Source organism: Symsagittifera roscoffensis, chromosome 2 (genome assembly GCF_963678635.1).
Source record: "Symsagittifera roscoffensis chromosome 2, txSymRosc1.1, whole genome shotgun sequence".
NCBI classification, from domain to species: Eukaryota; Metazoa; Xenacoelomorpha; order Acoela; family Convolutidae; genus Symsagittifera; species Symsagittifera roscoffensis.
This window is the reverse complement of record NC_087063.1, coordinates 24,036,156-24,053,138: the sequence shown is the minus strand read 5'-3', so window position 1 is coordinate 24,053,138 and position 16,983 is coordinate 24,036,156. Positions and strand designations below refer to the sequence as shown.

At 38.0% G+C, this 16,983-nt stretch overlaps 1 protein-coding gene across 1 annotated transcript; it reads right to left on the bottom strand.

Moving 5' to 3' along the window:
• Positions 1 to 15,137: 15,137 nt before the first annotated feature.
• On the bottom strand, positions 15,138 to 16,890 carry LOC134839390 (pyruvate dehydrogenase E1 component subunit alpha, mitochondrial-like). Its single transcript, XM_063854923.1, has 2 exons — positions 16,029 to 16,890; positions 15,138 to 15,816 (listed from the first exon to the last, which is right to left on the bottom strand). The coding sequence occupies exons 1-2, from the start codon at positions 16,853 to 16,855 to the stop codon at positions 15,504 to 15,506; spliced, it is 1,140 nt and encodes a 379-aa protein (XP_063710993.1). The 5' UTR covers positions 16,856 to 16,890; the 3' UTR covers positions 15,138 to 15,503.
• Positions 16,891 to 16,983: the final 93 nt, after the last annotated feature.

The following is a 16,983-nucleotide window of genomic DNA, read 5'->3' as shown; positions in this document are numbered from 1 at the left end:
ACCCACCACCCATTAAAAAAGGGAACAGTTAAATAGGTAAAAAAAAATCCGCATATGCTTAACCATTGATTTAGTTTTCATAGGGATGGTTAATTTTTACTATGTAGGTACCATAGGGGGGGGGGGGGGGAGGAATAGTTATACAGGAGACCGGCCTATTAGCAGGTGTCGATTATCATGCCCATAAAGAATGTGTTCTGAAAGTTTGTTATTTCACGTTCTGTTTATTCAAATTTGTAATTTTGAAAATCGTGCGCTTAGTCGAAGTTTTAATTAGGCGAAAGTGAAATTTTAACTCTCCTAACAAATTAAGCGGTTGAAATCATTTGAAACACACCCAAATAATGCGTTTAACGCATGCTAATTGGCACACATACTAATCGCTACACCCCCAGTTATAGTGAACTTGAAACATACAATTACATCTGATTTTAAATTACGTTCAAACTTACAACTAACTACCGGAATTGATCTGAGCTACTCTTTCAATTGGTAAACTACTGCCTTCACTGAAAGTCTTTTTGGCCGACTTTGAAATGTAACACGTTGATCCAAAAGGCGTTATAGAAGTCATCTTCGGCAAATAGGTTTCACACATCTTTATCTGATTTTCGGTTTCTTTATTTGTAATTTCAGGATCCGTTTTTGAAAGGATATTAGTATTTGCAGATGTGTTTTCAGCTGGCTTCTTAGAATTGTTCTGTTTCGAAATTGCACCATTTTCGCCAAAAACAGGGGAAGGTGTGAAGGGAATTGCAATTTCCCAACCATCATAGGCGCGGTATTTCAGTACGTTTTTACCATCGTTATTCAACCGACACTTGGCCGATAAATCGATTTTGATCTCGGCGCTATTACTGTTTCCCTGTTTTCCCTTCATCTGGTAGCTCAATGTTCTCGGAAAGCTGTTCGTGAATTCTGCTGTCGGAAAATATGATGTATTCAACTTCGGAATAGATTCGGGCTTCGGAATTTTTGTCACGACACATTTGCCCTGAGATTTTGAATAAGTTGAAAACAAATCAACATTATAGCTGTCAGCTGGTTTTCGTTCTCGCCTTTTGGCTGATTTATTGCTCACGCTTTGATTGTCGTCTTCCTGACCAAATTCGGGAAAGTAAAAACTGTAATGCTTTTGCCACATTCGCAACATGTTTTCTGACTCTTTCCTTGTAATTTTTGGTTTTGGAAGTTTAACAGGCGATAAAAAATTATTACTCGGATGCAATTTACTTCGTGGCTTCTCGTGAATTGAAGCCGAACTCGCAACGAGCGTCGAATGGTTCGCAGCAGAATAATAGTTCGGCCCCACTCGGTTCAATCGGCCTGAACTAATTTGGTCATACAACGACGTAACAGGTTTTTCACAATGTATTATACTGTATATTTTCTGTCGGAAGTTGTCGACTTGCTCTTCACTGGGCAACTCGGAAAGCATTCCCGGCAACGAAATATTCGAGGTGGGTCCAGTAAAACTGTTTGCTTTTTGTCTGCGTTTTTTGGTTGGTATCGCACACTTCATAAATGAAATCACGTGTGTCAGTTCAAAACAAAGTTAAAAAGCACGAGGTTTACCAATGTTATGATTTGGTCAGCCCTTAAGGCAACTGGGGATTAGTTTCCATAAAAGAAAAGTCACAATGAATACTGAGATTATACAAAACACAAAGTGAACAGAAGGGACAGATTTGAATAGAAATTGAGCTTATAGAGGATAGAAGCCAGCAACGCATTCCTATGTTGAAAGACAGAGATTCTGAACGGCACCATTGGTTTAAATTATGAGTTCGAGACGAAACAATCATTTGCAAAAGCAAGCAAAAAACCAGAAAAGCCCTTAAAAGCAGCAAAAAAAATGCAAAAAAGTGAAAAAATGATTAAAATAAAGTAAGCTTCCAAAGTATAAATTACTGAAAAAGTGTTATTTTTTGTTTTCCAATCAAAAATTACGATTGAAGTGTTTTTTATTTGTATTCAGACCCAATTTGGCGATCGAACTCAATTGCCAATTTGGACGAATATATGCGTTCTTTTCAAATGTATCTATTATGGTCAAATTATAAAACCGATTTCTTCTGAAGCTGCAGTTTATTCATATTTCAGTTAAGGCACTTAAAGCAGGGGCGGATTTAGGGGGAGGGGGGGCGGGGGCGGACGCCTTTTCCTTCAGGGATTCGACCCCCTGCCGACCCAAAGAGTCCCCCCTTTGGCACTTTCAAGAAATCCAGTTTTGGCCGACCAACCTTAAAGTTTTTCTAAAGGCACCTTCGGCGCCAATATATACTAGTTTTGAGGGGGGAGCGAGCGCCGAAAAAACGCAATTTTTCGGTCAAAATTTTCCAAAAAGTGCGTAAAAACGCTTTTTGGCCTATTTTTTTTAAAAAAATTTGCCTGCGGTGCTTTGGGACAGCGCTTTGGGACAGCTCGAAAAATCAATTTGGTCGACCTAAAAAAAAGGTCGACAAAATTTTCGAAAATTTTTTGAAAATGCCCCCCCGAGAAAATCTTAGATCCGCCCTGACTTAAAGTATAATCTTCAGTCCTGATTTTGACTGTAGGAGTGAAGCAAAAAAACTATTCAAAGTTTTAGGCTTTATCGAATTTTCTGTCGCAAAAAATATCCGAAACAAAATATCAAAAAGCAGTCGGAACCTTCATCAGGTTAAGGCTGTCTTCAATAACTATTTGCATGATTTTTATAAGCTTAATTTTGTCAATACGTAGTACATGATAACAATCAAAATCGCAATTCGAACAGAAGTTACTGGGTAACTTATTGAAACCTTGAAGTAGATAAACATCCTCTTTACGAGATGTTTTCATTTGATACTTTCTATACTTTGTGAGGGGCAACATATTTAGATATCAATCATTTTAGTTGATACGTGTCATTATTTATATTCTTGAGAGTTTCTCATATCACTACCAAGTGTTTACTGGTACCTGTCATTCAACCGAAGTCTGTCTAGTTATTGACCTCTAGTTCAGTGTCTGAATTACATGAGTTAGAATCAAGTTGATTTAGCCATAAACAACCGTACTGTTTTACCTACCCTTGATATGGCGCAGTCAGCAAATGGAGGGAGAAAAACCCCCTAGGAATTGTTGCATTCTGGCCTCCGAATCAGGCGGAGCCACAACTACTGAGGGAACATTGGAAGCAGAGATTTCATTGGACGATGGTGGCGAAACATGGACGAGTTTCGTCCGAATACTACTTTGATTCGAATTTAACTGAAACACAAGTTACTGCACTGGAAGATGTTGGAGGAAAACCTAGGGAAGGAGGAAGGACACTCATCTCCAAATTGTACTTATGTCTAGGAAACAAGGGATAGCTAGCGCTACATAATCAGCACGCACACTTGGATGTGGAAACAATCCGATACCCGCGATCTCTGGACATTTGTCTAGCTCTTTTCTAGAAGGAGCGGAACGAGACCTACAAGATGTACCAGATGTTGTCCAGGAAATAAAAGGAAGAGGAGAGTTTGGAGTCTTTCCACGCAGAACTCAGTGGAATAGCAGCAAGATGTAATCTGGGAACTCAGGAACGAAAAACGGCGAGGGACAAATTTATTTTTAATATGCGGAACAGGGAAGCATAAAACAAGCTATGTCGGGAAAAAAAAAACCCCCAGAGGAAGCCCTGAAGATCGCAATGTCATATGAACGAGCCGACAAGTATGCCAAAACGTACAAAGGAAGTGTGCCAGGCTTCACTGGAAGCACCTACACAGCCCCGGGGGTTCTCTCTAAATCAAGGCGGAACCAATCAGTAAAATTCGTGGGTTAAGAGGACGAGGAATTCAGACGGGACGTGGAACATACCAGATAGAGGGGAGTCCGAACGCCAGATCGGGGATGCTATAACTGCGACCAGCCAAATTTCACTCCAGAGCACCGACAACGATGTCCAGCAAGATCCGTCACATACAATTTCTGCAAGAAAGTGGGTCATTTCGAGAGGACTTGCAGGGAAAAGATACTGTCACGTGGGGGACAGGCAATCGGACTCATCCAAGGCGATGAAATACTTGAAGGAGAAGAAACTCCCTCGGATGAAGTTGGTTCGCAACATGCGGCCAATTCCGTAGGATTCGTAAAAAGGGAAGAACCGCCGAAATCCCGTAGGATTCGTCAAAAAGGAACACACGAAATATAATCGCCGTTGGTCATCGGAGAGCTCCGATGATTATATGGTCATGGCGGTGAAACTTAAAAAGGAAACATTACTAAAGATTGCCGGGCCAAAGCTGAAAATCTATATTATTGGACATCCTATGAATATCTGGATTGACAGCGGATCGCCTATATCTATACTAACATTGGACAACTTCAAGAAAACATTGGGAAGGACTGGAATTGACTTGAAAGAGAACAACACTGAAGACGATGAATTTCGGGACTATAGTAACAATCGCTTTAATTTGTTAGGAAAAGTGGACGTGGAGTTAGCATCAAACGGATGGAAAACACGAGCAGAAATCAGGGTCATCGGAGGAAGCAGACCATCAATGGTGGGACGCAGCCTCATGGGGAAGCTGGGTCTACAACTCATGCAGGCAAATCCAAGGGGAGAAGTAATGAGTATCCAAGGGGTGGAAAGCGCAAGCGGGAGCGAGCAAGCTAGTGAACCAGAGGAACGAGACATGGACACCTGGCAACATTATTTTAGTAAGCTTTTCCCAAATTTTTTCACTAAGACTGGAAAAATTAGGAATTAAAAGGTTCAAGCGAATTTTTCAAAGATCTCGTACCGGTGCAACAAAAAGGTCAAAGAGTGCCGGTCACGCTCCAAGACAAAGTGGATAAAGAGATAGACAAGCTACTGGCCCCAGGGACATATAGAAAAACTGCAGGAAGGATCGGATCGATATTTTGTTTCGCCAAACGTGATTACTGTGAGAAAAGACGGCTCCGTGAAATTAGCGCTTGAACCGCGAGAACTTAATAAACAAGTGCATAAAAACAAATATCAGGTTCCGAACGTAGAAAAACTTGTAAATACGATTTATTCCGACGAAAAACAAGAAGATGTTTATTTTACCACGATGGACTTAAGGTTTGGGTACGGGCAACTCTCACTCGGTGAAGAAACGAGCATACATTGTAATTTCTCACTGGTGGGCGGGCGATCGACCGGAACGTACCGGTTCCGGACGAGATTTTACGGATAAACATCGATGCCAGCCGAGTTCCACCGAGTAATGGACTCCAATTTAAACGAATTTCCTCAAGCTAACGCTTTTTTTGATGATATCTTGCTTACAACCAAGGGAACTGAAGTGGAACACATATCCCTTGTCGAGAAGATTCTTGGAAAATTAAAGCGCGAAAACATCATTGAAATTCCCTAAATATGAGTTCGCAAAGCGAGAATGGGAGTGGCTCGGGCACCGCCTATCAGAATCGGGAATAACACCTTTGAAACTGAAAACGGCGCCAATTGACGCACTAGCGACCCCAAAAACTGTAACGCAAATAAAATCATTTATGGGCTCCATCCACAGCCTTCTTAAATACCTACCGGCAATAGCAGAACTATCAGCGCCACTAAGACCGCTCCTTAGCAAGAAAACGACTATAAATGGACCGAACAGCGCGAAAATGAGTTTAAAAACATCAAGTTGGGGGTAGCAAATATCGTCGAATTAAAACATTTTGATATCCATAAAGATATTAGAAATGTATGTGACGCGATTCATAATGGCCTCGGAGCGACACTGGAACAATTGGGAAGAAAAGGGTGGCGTCGAATCTCATTCGCATCACAATTTTTAAACGCAGCCGAAACAAAATACTCTACTAACGTGCTGGAAAGGTTGACGGCTGTGTGGGGGCCGAATACTTCAGTAATTACATCTTAGGAAGACCATTTACCGTGATAACAGACCATCAATTCCGTTCGATTTCATCATAGAACATAAACCAGGCGCAAAGATTGGATTTGCAAATTAATTGTCAAGACGCCCAAGCGAACACACAAAACCTATAAGTCGGTACTATTTGAACACAAGAAACTGGTTCTAATCAATCTAAACGGGACTCGTCCAATCAGAATCGAGAACAGGAAAGATGCATGAAAACATCAACGGTTGAGGGCGGAAAGTCATGCATGAGAAATATGACCTATAACAATCGATCAATTAACATACGGCATACATTAACGAAATCCAAGAGAAATTCAGTGTGCTCTATAAATTGTTCCCTTGGAAGACGATTGGCTATGCCTACAACTAATTTACAACAGATTAAAAAAATGGATGATAGTTTAAATTGTTGTTTTCCCGTCATTGAAACCAGTTCGAAAGTAAATTCTTAAATCAGACTGGATGATAACCTCAAAAGTAGTGATGAAATAACAGTTTTAAATCCAGAAAAAGAAGCCATAACTAACACTACACGGGATTCGAAAAATAATACAGTACTACCCATTCCTTCCAAATGTCCGGGTTAATTATTTCCAACCATAAACCCTAATCAAAGAGTCATGTCAATTATTCCCCGCGATTGTAAAATCATTAAGAAATCTACCTGAATTATTTAAATGGAATTGATTGCTTCAAACATACCCGCGGATATCAACTTGATTAAAGTCAAAGAAGCCTTACAAAAGAAGACAAACTTGAAGGAGGAGCTGGTGAATGTGGGGAAGTACTGGGCTCAATACGCCAATGATCTCTCCATCAAGGTCGACTGTGTTTGGTTAGACGGACGACAAGTCATTCCTCTACCACAACAAGTATCAATCGAAGCGCGAGTTCATTTCTACCACCATGGAAAGAAAAACATGTTCGAGGCGGCGCGGGATGTGTGGTATACTTACATAAACCGTTGTCTGGCCGCAAAATCAGCGTACTGTCAACAGTGCACGGATGCAGGCAAGAACTTAAAAACCTTGTTACCCAAGGGAGATGTCGGAAAGGTTCCCGAACTAAGGGAACCAAATGATTGTTTACAATTGGACTTCCGGGGCCCCATAAAATATTTAAATGAACAGAAAAAAATATGTCTTGGTCGCGACGGACCGTTTTTCAAGGTGGCCATCGGCTATGGTTATAACCACCAACATGTCGGACAAAGTACTAAAATATTTGGGTAAAAATATCTATCAACACGGAGTACCTCGAAAAATCCATAGAGACCAAGGGTCATGTTTTACGTCCAAAAAGTTTAAAAGCTTCTGTAATAGCGAAGGCATCGAATTAATACATTCCCCAGCAAACCATCATCGGGGAACAGGTTCGGTGGAGAGAAATATAGGAAGCCTCAAGAACTCCGTGCTCACTAGATAAAGCATTAGACGCGTTACGGTTCTCCACAAATGCGACAGCTGAACTAACACCCTTCGAGGCACACCACGGGCGGGAAGCGAATAACGTTTTACATAATCTCACGAAAAAACCTGATCTGAAAAATCTCAACTGGAGTAATTTCCTAAAACAAAAATGTTCGTTTAGGCGAAAATGACTCGGAGTTAAATACTGTGGCGTACCCACAACACTCGAACTGGGAAGAAAAGTCAGACCTAGTGTATGCCCCAGCGCTCAGAAAGGCGCCCCTGATCCTTGACAGTGACCAGCAAATGGAAGTCGACCAATGTGAAGGGACAAAGGCCATGCCGCCTATCCAGGGGAAAAATGAGATTGGAAATATCTACCAGCGGACCACTAGCCGAAGGCTAAACCGGTATGAACTATTGAAATCTAATGTGGTCTCTGAATCTGAACATACCATTAAATTGAAACACGGGCCTGTGCTCAGGAAAAGTGCTGTAGCAGTGGGACCAAAGCAGACTCCCCCGAAAAAACGTAAGCCGGTGACAGTGACGGAAAGGCTCGCAAGTGCAAAACGAGGAGTGATTAGAAGCCCTAATTCTAAGAAACCAAAAACTGCAAATATTCAACCATCACTTATCGCCGAGTTATCTGACAGCTCGGACAGCAAGGATCATCAACCACTACATTCAATACCACTACGACTACCAGTCGAGTTTGAGGCTCGGCAGGAGGCGATCACAGCGGGGCAAGGGACGAGTGGCACGCTGGCACAGGAAAAACGGGGAAAGGGGGCCGAAACAGACCGGCATTAGTAGCTCGAGCCTGCGTTTCGAATAGCAGTCAGGAGGAGGAAGAGTCGGAAACTCAGTGCGAGAGTTCGGGGACAAGAGGAAGCACAAGGCGACGGAAACCGGTGGAAAAGATGGGAGGCGTAATGATCGGGTCAATTACGAAAAATATCCAAGGGGCGGCGAACAAATGGAAGTATCCAGGGGAGGACAAGAATCAAAACTTAGAAAAACTCATAACCCAGGGAGAGGGTCGACCAAAAGCCTAAAACTCAAAGTTTCTTCACGTCGCTAGCTACGACATCATGCTTAAACGTTGTTACTAATTATATTAAATTTAAATTACTATGTACTTAAATTCTACATCCGTAGAGAAATGTGAGGGGCTACATATTTGGATAACAGCATTTTAGTTGATACGTTTCATTATTAATATTCTTGAGAGTTTCTCATATCACTACTAAGTGTTAGCTGGTACCTGTTAGAATCAAGTTGAATTAACCTTAAACAATCGTACCGTTTTACCTACCCTTGATAATTTAAATCAATAAAGTTAAAACATACTAAAAAGTTATCTTTCATCTTGTACAGTTTTCTCATAATATTCATTTCCTCTAAATTTTTTAATCTTAATGACCGAAGTATTTTTGTCCATACATAGAGGATTTTTTCCGTTTTTTTAATCAAAAAAATCACCCAATTTGATTATGCGCGTTTTAATTTTATGGCGATTTGACTTTTGATTTCAATGTACGTTCACTTTTAATTCAAATTCCAAAATGAGGCAAAGTTGCAATCTTCCGGTTAAGTGGGATAGAATCAATCACAAAATTTGTTGCATTAGTTTGCTTTAATTAGTTTGTGCAATGTCCAGCCAAACTGCAAAAGAGAAAGATTGAAAAATCAGATGTTTTCATTAACACATATAACTTACTGTTGACCATAGACATTTTTTAACGTTAAAATAACGTCAAAACAGACTATGTAAATTTATTACAATTTTTATCTCAAAACAAATCATTACATTAAAAATCTTAATTAACCGATTTCGAAAACCCATGGGATAAAAGAAATTTGGACTATCTGAGCAACTCCAAACTATCGTGTGAACAAGATTTCTTCCTTCCTTCAGGTGCTTTTAGAGCTAACTCAAACAGAGTAGCTAAGCACCACTTCGCAAGCACAAGCTAAAAAGGGAACAAGGAACCTATAAATTACAAGAAAACGCAGAAACAATTCTATAAGCATTGAAAAATGATAAATGCCTTCTAGAAGAATTAAATTACCAAACTATAGATTTTATTTTACAATTGCATAGGTTTCCTGTAAATTGCATTGAAGGTCATTGCTTTCTTCCAGGCACCAGCCATAAAAAATCGAATGAGACAGATAGCAGATTAAAAAATGAGCAATATCTAGATACTGCAACTGAAGCCTTTCACAGAGCACTAATTTATGCAATAAGCACATGAGCGTTTATTCGTGTAAAAAGCCAAAATAAGTGAAAATTTCAAATTTATGAATTTATTTTTATTGTAGAACAAAAATTCTTACGCTTAATACAGCAATCAATGCCACAATTACTCAATAAAGACAAATCAGAGCTTCGCAAGACTTGCGATACAAAATGCTTCGTCAAGCTTCGTTTCGATACAAAAACGAAGCATGACAATATAGCAGACAGGAAATGAGACGAAAGCCGCTAATAAGAAAACAAATTTTTGAAAAAGTCGTGAAAACCTAGTTTTACCAAAATTTTCAAACATTTTCTCAATTTGCCATGAAAAAAAATCTTTTTATAAAAACAGTCAAACAAGAAAAATGAAAGTTCAATTTGCATTGAAGCAAAACTCAATTGTTTTCTAAAAAAGGATGAAAATGTTTTAAAACAATTGAAATAACCACTAAAAAAGTCATACGCATAGAAATCTTGTTTTTCTTATCTAATGCAGCAAAATGATTCCATTAGGCCGATTAGGCATGACTTGATAACCTTTATAGACGAGTAAAAAACGAAAAACTGAAAATGGTAATTATACCAAACCTGAGTTGATACTATTAAAACCAACATAAAAATCCAATTATTCAACAGAAATGGTGTTTTGGAAGCAGATATTTTGAAACTGTAAATTTGAGAAAAAAAAACAACAGACAGTTGGAAAAGAGTCAATGAACGCAAGTAAACAGAAAAAAATTCTGATTCGTTTGATAAAATTCTCAATTAAAAAAATTAATACCCCTTACCCCTGATTAATGCCCCAATTAATGCCCTGAATGGCTCGTTGTTGATAAAAGTAACCCGATGCGAGAAAACTAGATCAAAAAGTAAAATTTTCTTTTCACTGGAAAATCTAAAAATTAAGTTCCACTTTTGAAACTAGAATTCAATCATATTTTTCAAGACCTGCACAGTTCTACTGTTCAATAAAAGAGATTGCCTTCATTTTAACAAAGAAGATGAAATGAATTTAAGAACAAATTTAAAGTCAAACCGCGCAAAAGTAAATTTTCACCGGAACAAATTTCAAAACTTTTCCTGAAAAAAATTTCTCGCTTACGTTCTTCGACTCTTAAAAATGATTCAGATCGGTTTTCAAATGAATTTTTTTCACAAAAGAAGATGTTTTCAGGGCAAAATGCTCACAAAAAAATATCTGAATTCATAGAAAGATCTGAATCGATAACGTTTGATACTTATGAGCATAAAAATTGCGTGCATAATCATTCCGCGCAAATCAAACAACGGAGCAGAAAATTTTATAAAAAATCAAATTGATTTTTTTCATTCCATTTTTTTTCGAGAGCAAAAACTAAGAACTCGCGAAGAAATTTGTAACTGAATTAGTACAACCAACTGAGACAGACGGTATTTCAAAAAGTCGGAAAATTTTTAGTTTGCAAAATAAAGAATTCTCGGCCGGATTCGAACCACTAACCTTACTTGTCTCAAGCAAGCAGGTTGAATATCTTTACGCAAAATGCGCTGAATAGCTGACTAAATTTAAACCTATTTTAAAGCAAGGTAGAACACATGCAACTTTTACGTGCGCAATCATGCGAACATAGTTTTTTAGGAGATTTTAAAAAGTCAAGTATACCACTGCAACACCTTTGCTCATCGCAAGAGTAAATATCTAATCATTTTTTGACACTTCTTAAACATGAGAATTGCTCAAAAAAAGTATAGTTGATCCTATTGGTTACAAATTGCGCGAAAACTCTTTCATCAATTTGTGAGAAAGTATAAAACTAGCCCTTACATTTGTGCAACGAGAAAATATAGCCAAACAAAGCTCTAGTTTAATGAAACAGTTTCAAATAAAGAAGAGAAAAAGAGTCTACTTTGGCAATCAAATGTTAAAAAAACAATTGACACTTTTTTTGCAGCCATATTAGCTCAAATAAATTTTTTTCGGTCATTTTGATGCATTCCGCTATTTAGTTTATGCAGACTTTCCAACCAATTCAATTAACTCCAGTTTTCAGGATGAAGTTTTGGCTTAACCTATTGCCAAACCGATTTCAATGTAATAACTTCAATAAACCCTGTGCAAACTTTGCCAGCATCATTTTTCATTTAAATTGTACCAATTGGAGAGAAACTTCTGAAAATATTCGATTTCGTTCGAATAATATAATGTTAATGTAAAGCTGGACTTCCAAAGCACAGGCAAAAGCGGTTTAAAAAAGCATGATTCTGCGAAATCAAATTTATTAATTGAATTTCTTTCAAAAACGCGAAAAAAAAAGTTTGCATCGAAGCGGTAACAACGCCGACATAGCAGACACTTGTTGAGCTAAAAATTGTTTTTTTTTTACTCAAACACTGAAAACTTTTGGTAAATTTGAAACTACCCTCTAAAACCTTCATACGCTTAGCAAAAGTTTTTAGCTCATCTAACCAAGCAATATGATGACACTACTCCCAATAGGTATTAATCGATAAACGTCTAATCGAGCAGGCAAAAAAATAAAAACGAAGATCTGCAAATATTACCACACCGAAGTAATTTTGAAATTTTCATGAAAATAAAATATTTAACAGAACGGGTAATTTAAATGCATACATGTGTATCTGTTGGTTCAAAATACCAAAACATAAAAAGGTATATAAAATATAAAAAATATATAAATATATCAAAATATAAAAAATTGTTCTCAGGAAAGTTATTTACAAGAAGAAGTTCAAGCTCCGAGTTGAAAACGCCTGTTAATCGCGATCTTAATAATCGCATGCGCAAAAACACCGATTAAAATAAACCACGTTCTAAAGTTCCACGAGTAAAGTTCTCAAAACTTATTTAATTTTTTTTTGTAATTTCAGAAATTAAACTGAAATTTTGCAAAAGCGTCACTCAATTATCTCTACCAATAATAAGTTTGAATAATAGCATTCAAAAAATTAAGTACATAGGCGAAGTTTCACTTCGCATACACTAGCAAAAACATAACCGATAACTCTACTGGGAAAATAAATGATAAAAACTTTGATTTTACAAAATTTCTGAAGTGATGCACGCCAATTATGAGTCTACAAAAGTGTTAAGTGGCGCAAGAAAATTATGACGCATTAGCAGTACCAGTCAAATTGAAAAAAAAACTTACCAATTAATATGCTTCAATTTAAAGAGTGGACGCATTTTAGTTTGCATACGAAAAAAATTCATTAGAAACATCCGACCCTGCCCAGGTGCGCGCCCTCTTATTTTGTTGATGGTCTCCTTCCCTACTTCTACGCTACAAATCCGTGATACCTTGAAGCTAAAGTGCTATTTGTCATATAACAGTCTGTGTTAATATCCTTAGCATTAGCTGTACTTAATAGCTGGTTACTGATCAAAATGAACGATTTTGTCGCAACAATATTTGTGGCTTAGCTTGGGAAAAAGTGAGTTCATACTATAGCACAAGCTTTGCTTGTGTACACAAAGCTGAAATTTCAAAAAAAAAATCCGTGCTACGCAATTCCAAGCGGTCAAAAATAAACAGAGGGCACGGTAGTCCGAAAAATTATATGCCAAAGAGTTCTAGTTTGCTTAAAAACAAGTCCCAGCTGAATTAAAAAAAAAACATTCTCGTTTCAAGCAGGTGTGTTATATCTCAGCCAGATACACATGATAAACTCTTAGCTTCGAGTCTATTAGAAAGCAAATTGAAACGTTTAACTTTTACGTGTGAAAACTTGTGGACAATAGGTTTACGAAAAAAAGGTCAGGTACTCCGTTGCAAGAGTTGTAGTCATTTTGAGACACTTGAACAAAAAATCAAAAAACGGATGGCTGACTTAACAGTGGTATGAAATTAATCCATATATTTAACTACCGAGAAAGTTAAATCTGAACAGCGGCCAATTCTTTTTAAAGAAAATCACAAAAAAAATAAAAAGGTGGACTACTTTATAAAACAAATGTCAATTTTTTTGCAGCCATGCAAACCAAAAAAAAATTATCGGCCATTTTGATGCAGTTTTTTCAAAGATTAGTTAATGCATAATTTTGAATCAATCAGTCCGATACTTTACCGTTTTAAGGATGAAACTTTGCTTATGCTTTTCGCAAAACTGATTTCACTTTTTACAATGCCGACAAACTCTTCGCATTTTTTGCCTGCATCATCTTTCACCAAAATCGAACCAATTCGAGAGACATATTTTAAAATTATTCCATTTTCCACCGCATAATTTAACAGAGGAAAAGCTGTGCTTCGCAAACACTTGCGAGAACACGGCCAAAAAGCAGTTCTAGAAAGTGCATTAAGTATAAATAAGCCTCGAATTAGCAAAAACTCAGCTAGGTCTAGGATTCGATCTGGCTGCGACCTACTGCAATCAACAGATTTTGAGTCTCACACACTATCCACTCAGCCACGCAAGCGTAACAACCGACAAACATTATAGTCACGAATAAAGCAGCTACATATGCCAATAAATTGCCAACGCGATTTTGCAAGTGGCGCCAAACACAAACAGTTTGTTATAATCCAAATTATTACTCGCGAAATTGGGTCTAAATTTTGCTAGTAATAATTTGGATTATAACAAACTGAAGGCATCTACCTTACTTTTGCATGTAACAAATCGCAAAGCAGAAAGCCCCGTTATATAAAATTATGCATTTCAAAAAATAGCGAGATATAATGAGTTTGAAAATGTCTGAAATTGAGTTGCCGAGTTGTTATTACTGTTATGTTGCTTGAAACAAATCACTTCATTCGGTTCATTTGATGAATTAAAAATGCATCAATTGTGTTAACTTTTAACTATTCGAATGTGAAAGCACATGCTATCAAAAACCCGTTACTTAACTTTGCTACGTATTGCATTCGAAACTGCGACCTCGAGAATTGGAGCCTCACGCCCTGTCCTGTCGGTCATGAACGCTTAACAATCGGCAAAAAAGTCACAAGTAAAATAACTACATATCCTAATAAATTGAAAGCGCAATTCAGCAAAAGTGGTGGCACCAAATACAAATAGACACAATCTAATAATTGATAATTTGGAATATAACAAATTGAAGGCATCCACACTAGCTTTGAGTGTAATAAACTGAGCAGCATAAAGCTACATCAAGTATAATTAAGCATTTCAAAAAATTGGGAGATAAATTGAGTTAGAAATCGAGTTTATATTATTATTTTTTGAAAAAAAAATAGCTTTTTTCGATTCATTTAATGAAATAAAAATGCATCAACAGTGTAACTTATTGCTATTCGAATGTCAAAGCACATGCTATCAAAAACCCGTTAAGGTGCCGCCAAAAGTGGCACCAATATTTGCGACTTAGATTTGAAGAAAGAATAGTCGTACGTACTATGACACTAACGCTCACTAAAATTCCAATGATTGACACGCCAGTCCAATGATTGACACTTTCCCCAAAAACTAACCCAAGAGAAAAAAGGTTTATAGATATCAATTGTAGTCCGCGGGTTAACCTAAAAAATGAAACCCACTTCCGAAAGCTACTGATCTACTCTAGCTAGATGTGCAACGCTGTTTTTCTGGATTGAGAGCCATATCCGTAGCTTTAACAATCCACATCACCCTAAGTACTCGACAGAAAAATTAAATTTAGACAATAAATTCAATGTTAGACTTGCGATGCTCAGCATCGCCGAATGGCCCCAAAGTCGAACCACTCTATTAGGTGTCGGGCTATTTACACAATTTGATCATCAATAATAATAACAATAGTAAAAGCTAGTCATGTTATCTGCAAAAATTAATGACCTATTATTGGCAATATCGTTGACCGTGAACATCTCAATCAGTCAGAGACGCGCTGATTGGCTTTTGATAATGTTTTTAAATAAAAGAAACATTGATTTCCGACTTCAAAATGAAAGAATTTCGGCTAATAAATTTTGGTTAGATTCGTTCACCCAAATATCATACTGTCAACAATTTATCATTAACTACAGGCATGTGAGTTTAGTGTCCAGACGCAGGTTGCGAAACTAGAATCGACTGGTCAGCCCCTCTCACTTCGTAAGGTGACGTGAGCACGTGCGTGTAGCACTCCTCCAAGTCCGGTTCGGGTGCAGTCCTGGCCACCTCTTGTGCTTTGTCCACTACTTTTCTGGCATCTTTGTCCATCTTGGTAATTTCTTCTTCAGTGAGGAGTCCGTTGTCGATTATTTTGGACTTGAGAAGCAGGATTGGATCTCGACTTTTCCGGACCTCTTGAACTTCGTCTCTGGTTCTGTAACTCGTGCCTGGGTCGCTCATCGAGTGACCAAAATACCTAGAAAAAGTCTACTTTGATTGTGAAATAATGATATTATCCGATCTACTCCGATAGCATGAACTTCAGATTTCAGATAGCTCATATATGATTAAAAGATACTGCAAAAAAAAACAAAGTCCAAAATCGTAGCATGTATCTCTATGGCTAGATAATAATCTCGACAGGCGACTTAATTGAAACAGTGATTTACATTAAAATAAAAAGCAAACCTATATGTTTTCATTTCCATCACCAGTGGTCCCTTACCAGACCTGCAGTATTCAAGAGCCCATTTTCCCGCTTCTCTCACCGATAACACATCCATACCATCTACATAAATGCCCGGAATGTAGTCCCCCCTAGTATAATAATCAGTAGACGCGCTGGCTCTTTCGACCGAAGTTCCCATTCCGTACTGGTTATTCTCACAGATGAAAATACAAGGAAGTTTCCACAAAGCAGCTATATTATATGTCTCGAAAACTTGACCTTGGTTCGCAGCTCCGTCTCCGTACAATGTTATACACACACCGTTATCTTCTCTGTATTTGTGAGCAAATGCTATTCCACCTCCAAGAGGAACTTGAGCTCCTACGATTCCGTTTCCACCGTAAAAATTGGGCGCGTATGTATGCATAGAACCACCTTTTCCGCCTGCACATCCATTTTTTCGTCCTGTTAGTTCCGAGAGCACTTTTTCTACTTCGACGCCCATGGCATATGTCCAGCCATGGGCTCTGTAAGCCGTGATGACACTGTCTTGTGGCTCCATAGCTGCTTTCAGACCAACACAAATAGCTTCTTGCCCAGAATACAAGTGACAGAACCCTCTGATTACCTTTTCTTTGTACATATTACTTGCCGTAGTTTCCATGCGTCTTATCACTGCCATTTTGTAATACAAGTCTCTCGCTTCATCGGCTGTCAGGGTTCCTGTTTCGGGGATTTCAGGTTCTAGTTTGTGATATTTGTAGGGCGAGAGGGCAATTTGGGCTGATGATGTGGACATACATTGGCGACCGGGTCGCATCAGATTCTTAAGAGTTCTTAGCAACATTTTACCAATCTATAAATATCAATTTTAGGTACCGTTATATAATTAGGTTCTCTTGGCGTACGATAACAATAAGTTCTGACCTTCAATTTGCATATAAAAAATAATCAAGGCACTCGTTTTCATATCTC

What these genes read in the sequence shown, in the direction of transcription:
- LOC134839390 (XM_063854923.1), bottom strand. Translation starts at nt 16,855, where the DNA reads ATGTTGCTAAGAACTCTTAAGAATCTGATGCGACCCGGTCGCCAATGT. An exon ending in ATGGAAATGAAAACATATAG is followed by an intron (nt 15,817 to 16,028) that starts GTTTGCTTTTTA and finishes GACTTTTTCTAG; the next exon opens with GTATTTTGGTCACTCGATGA.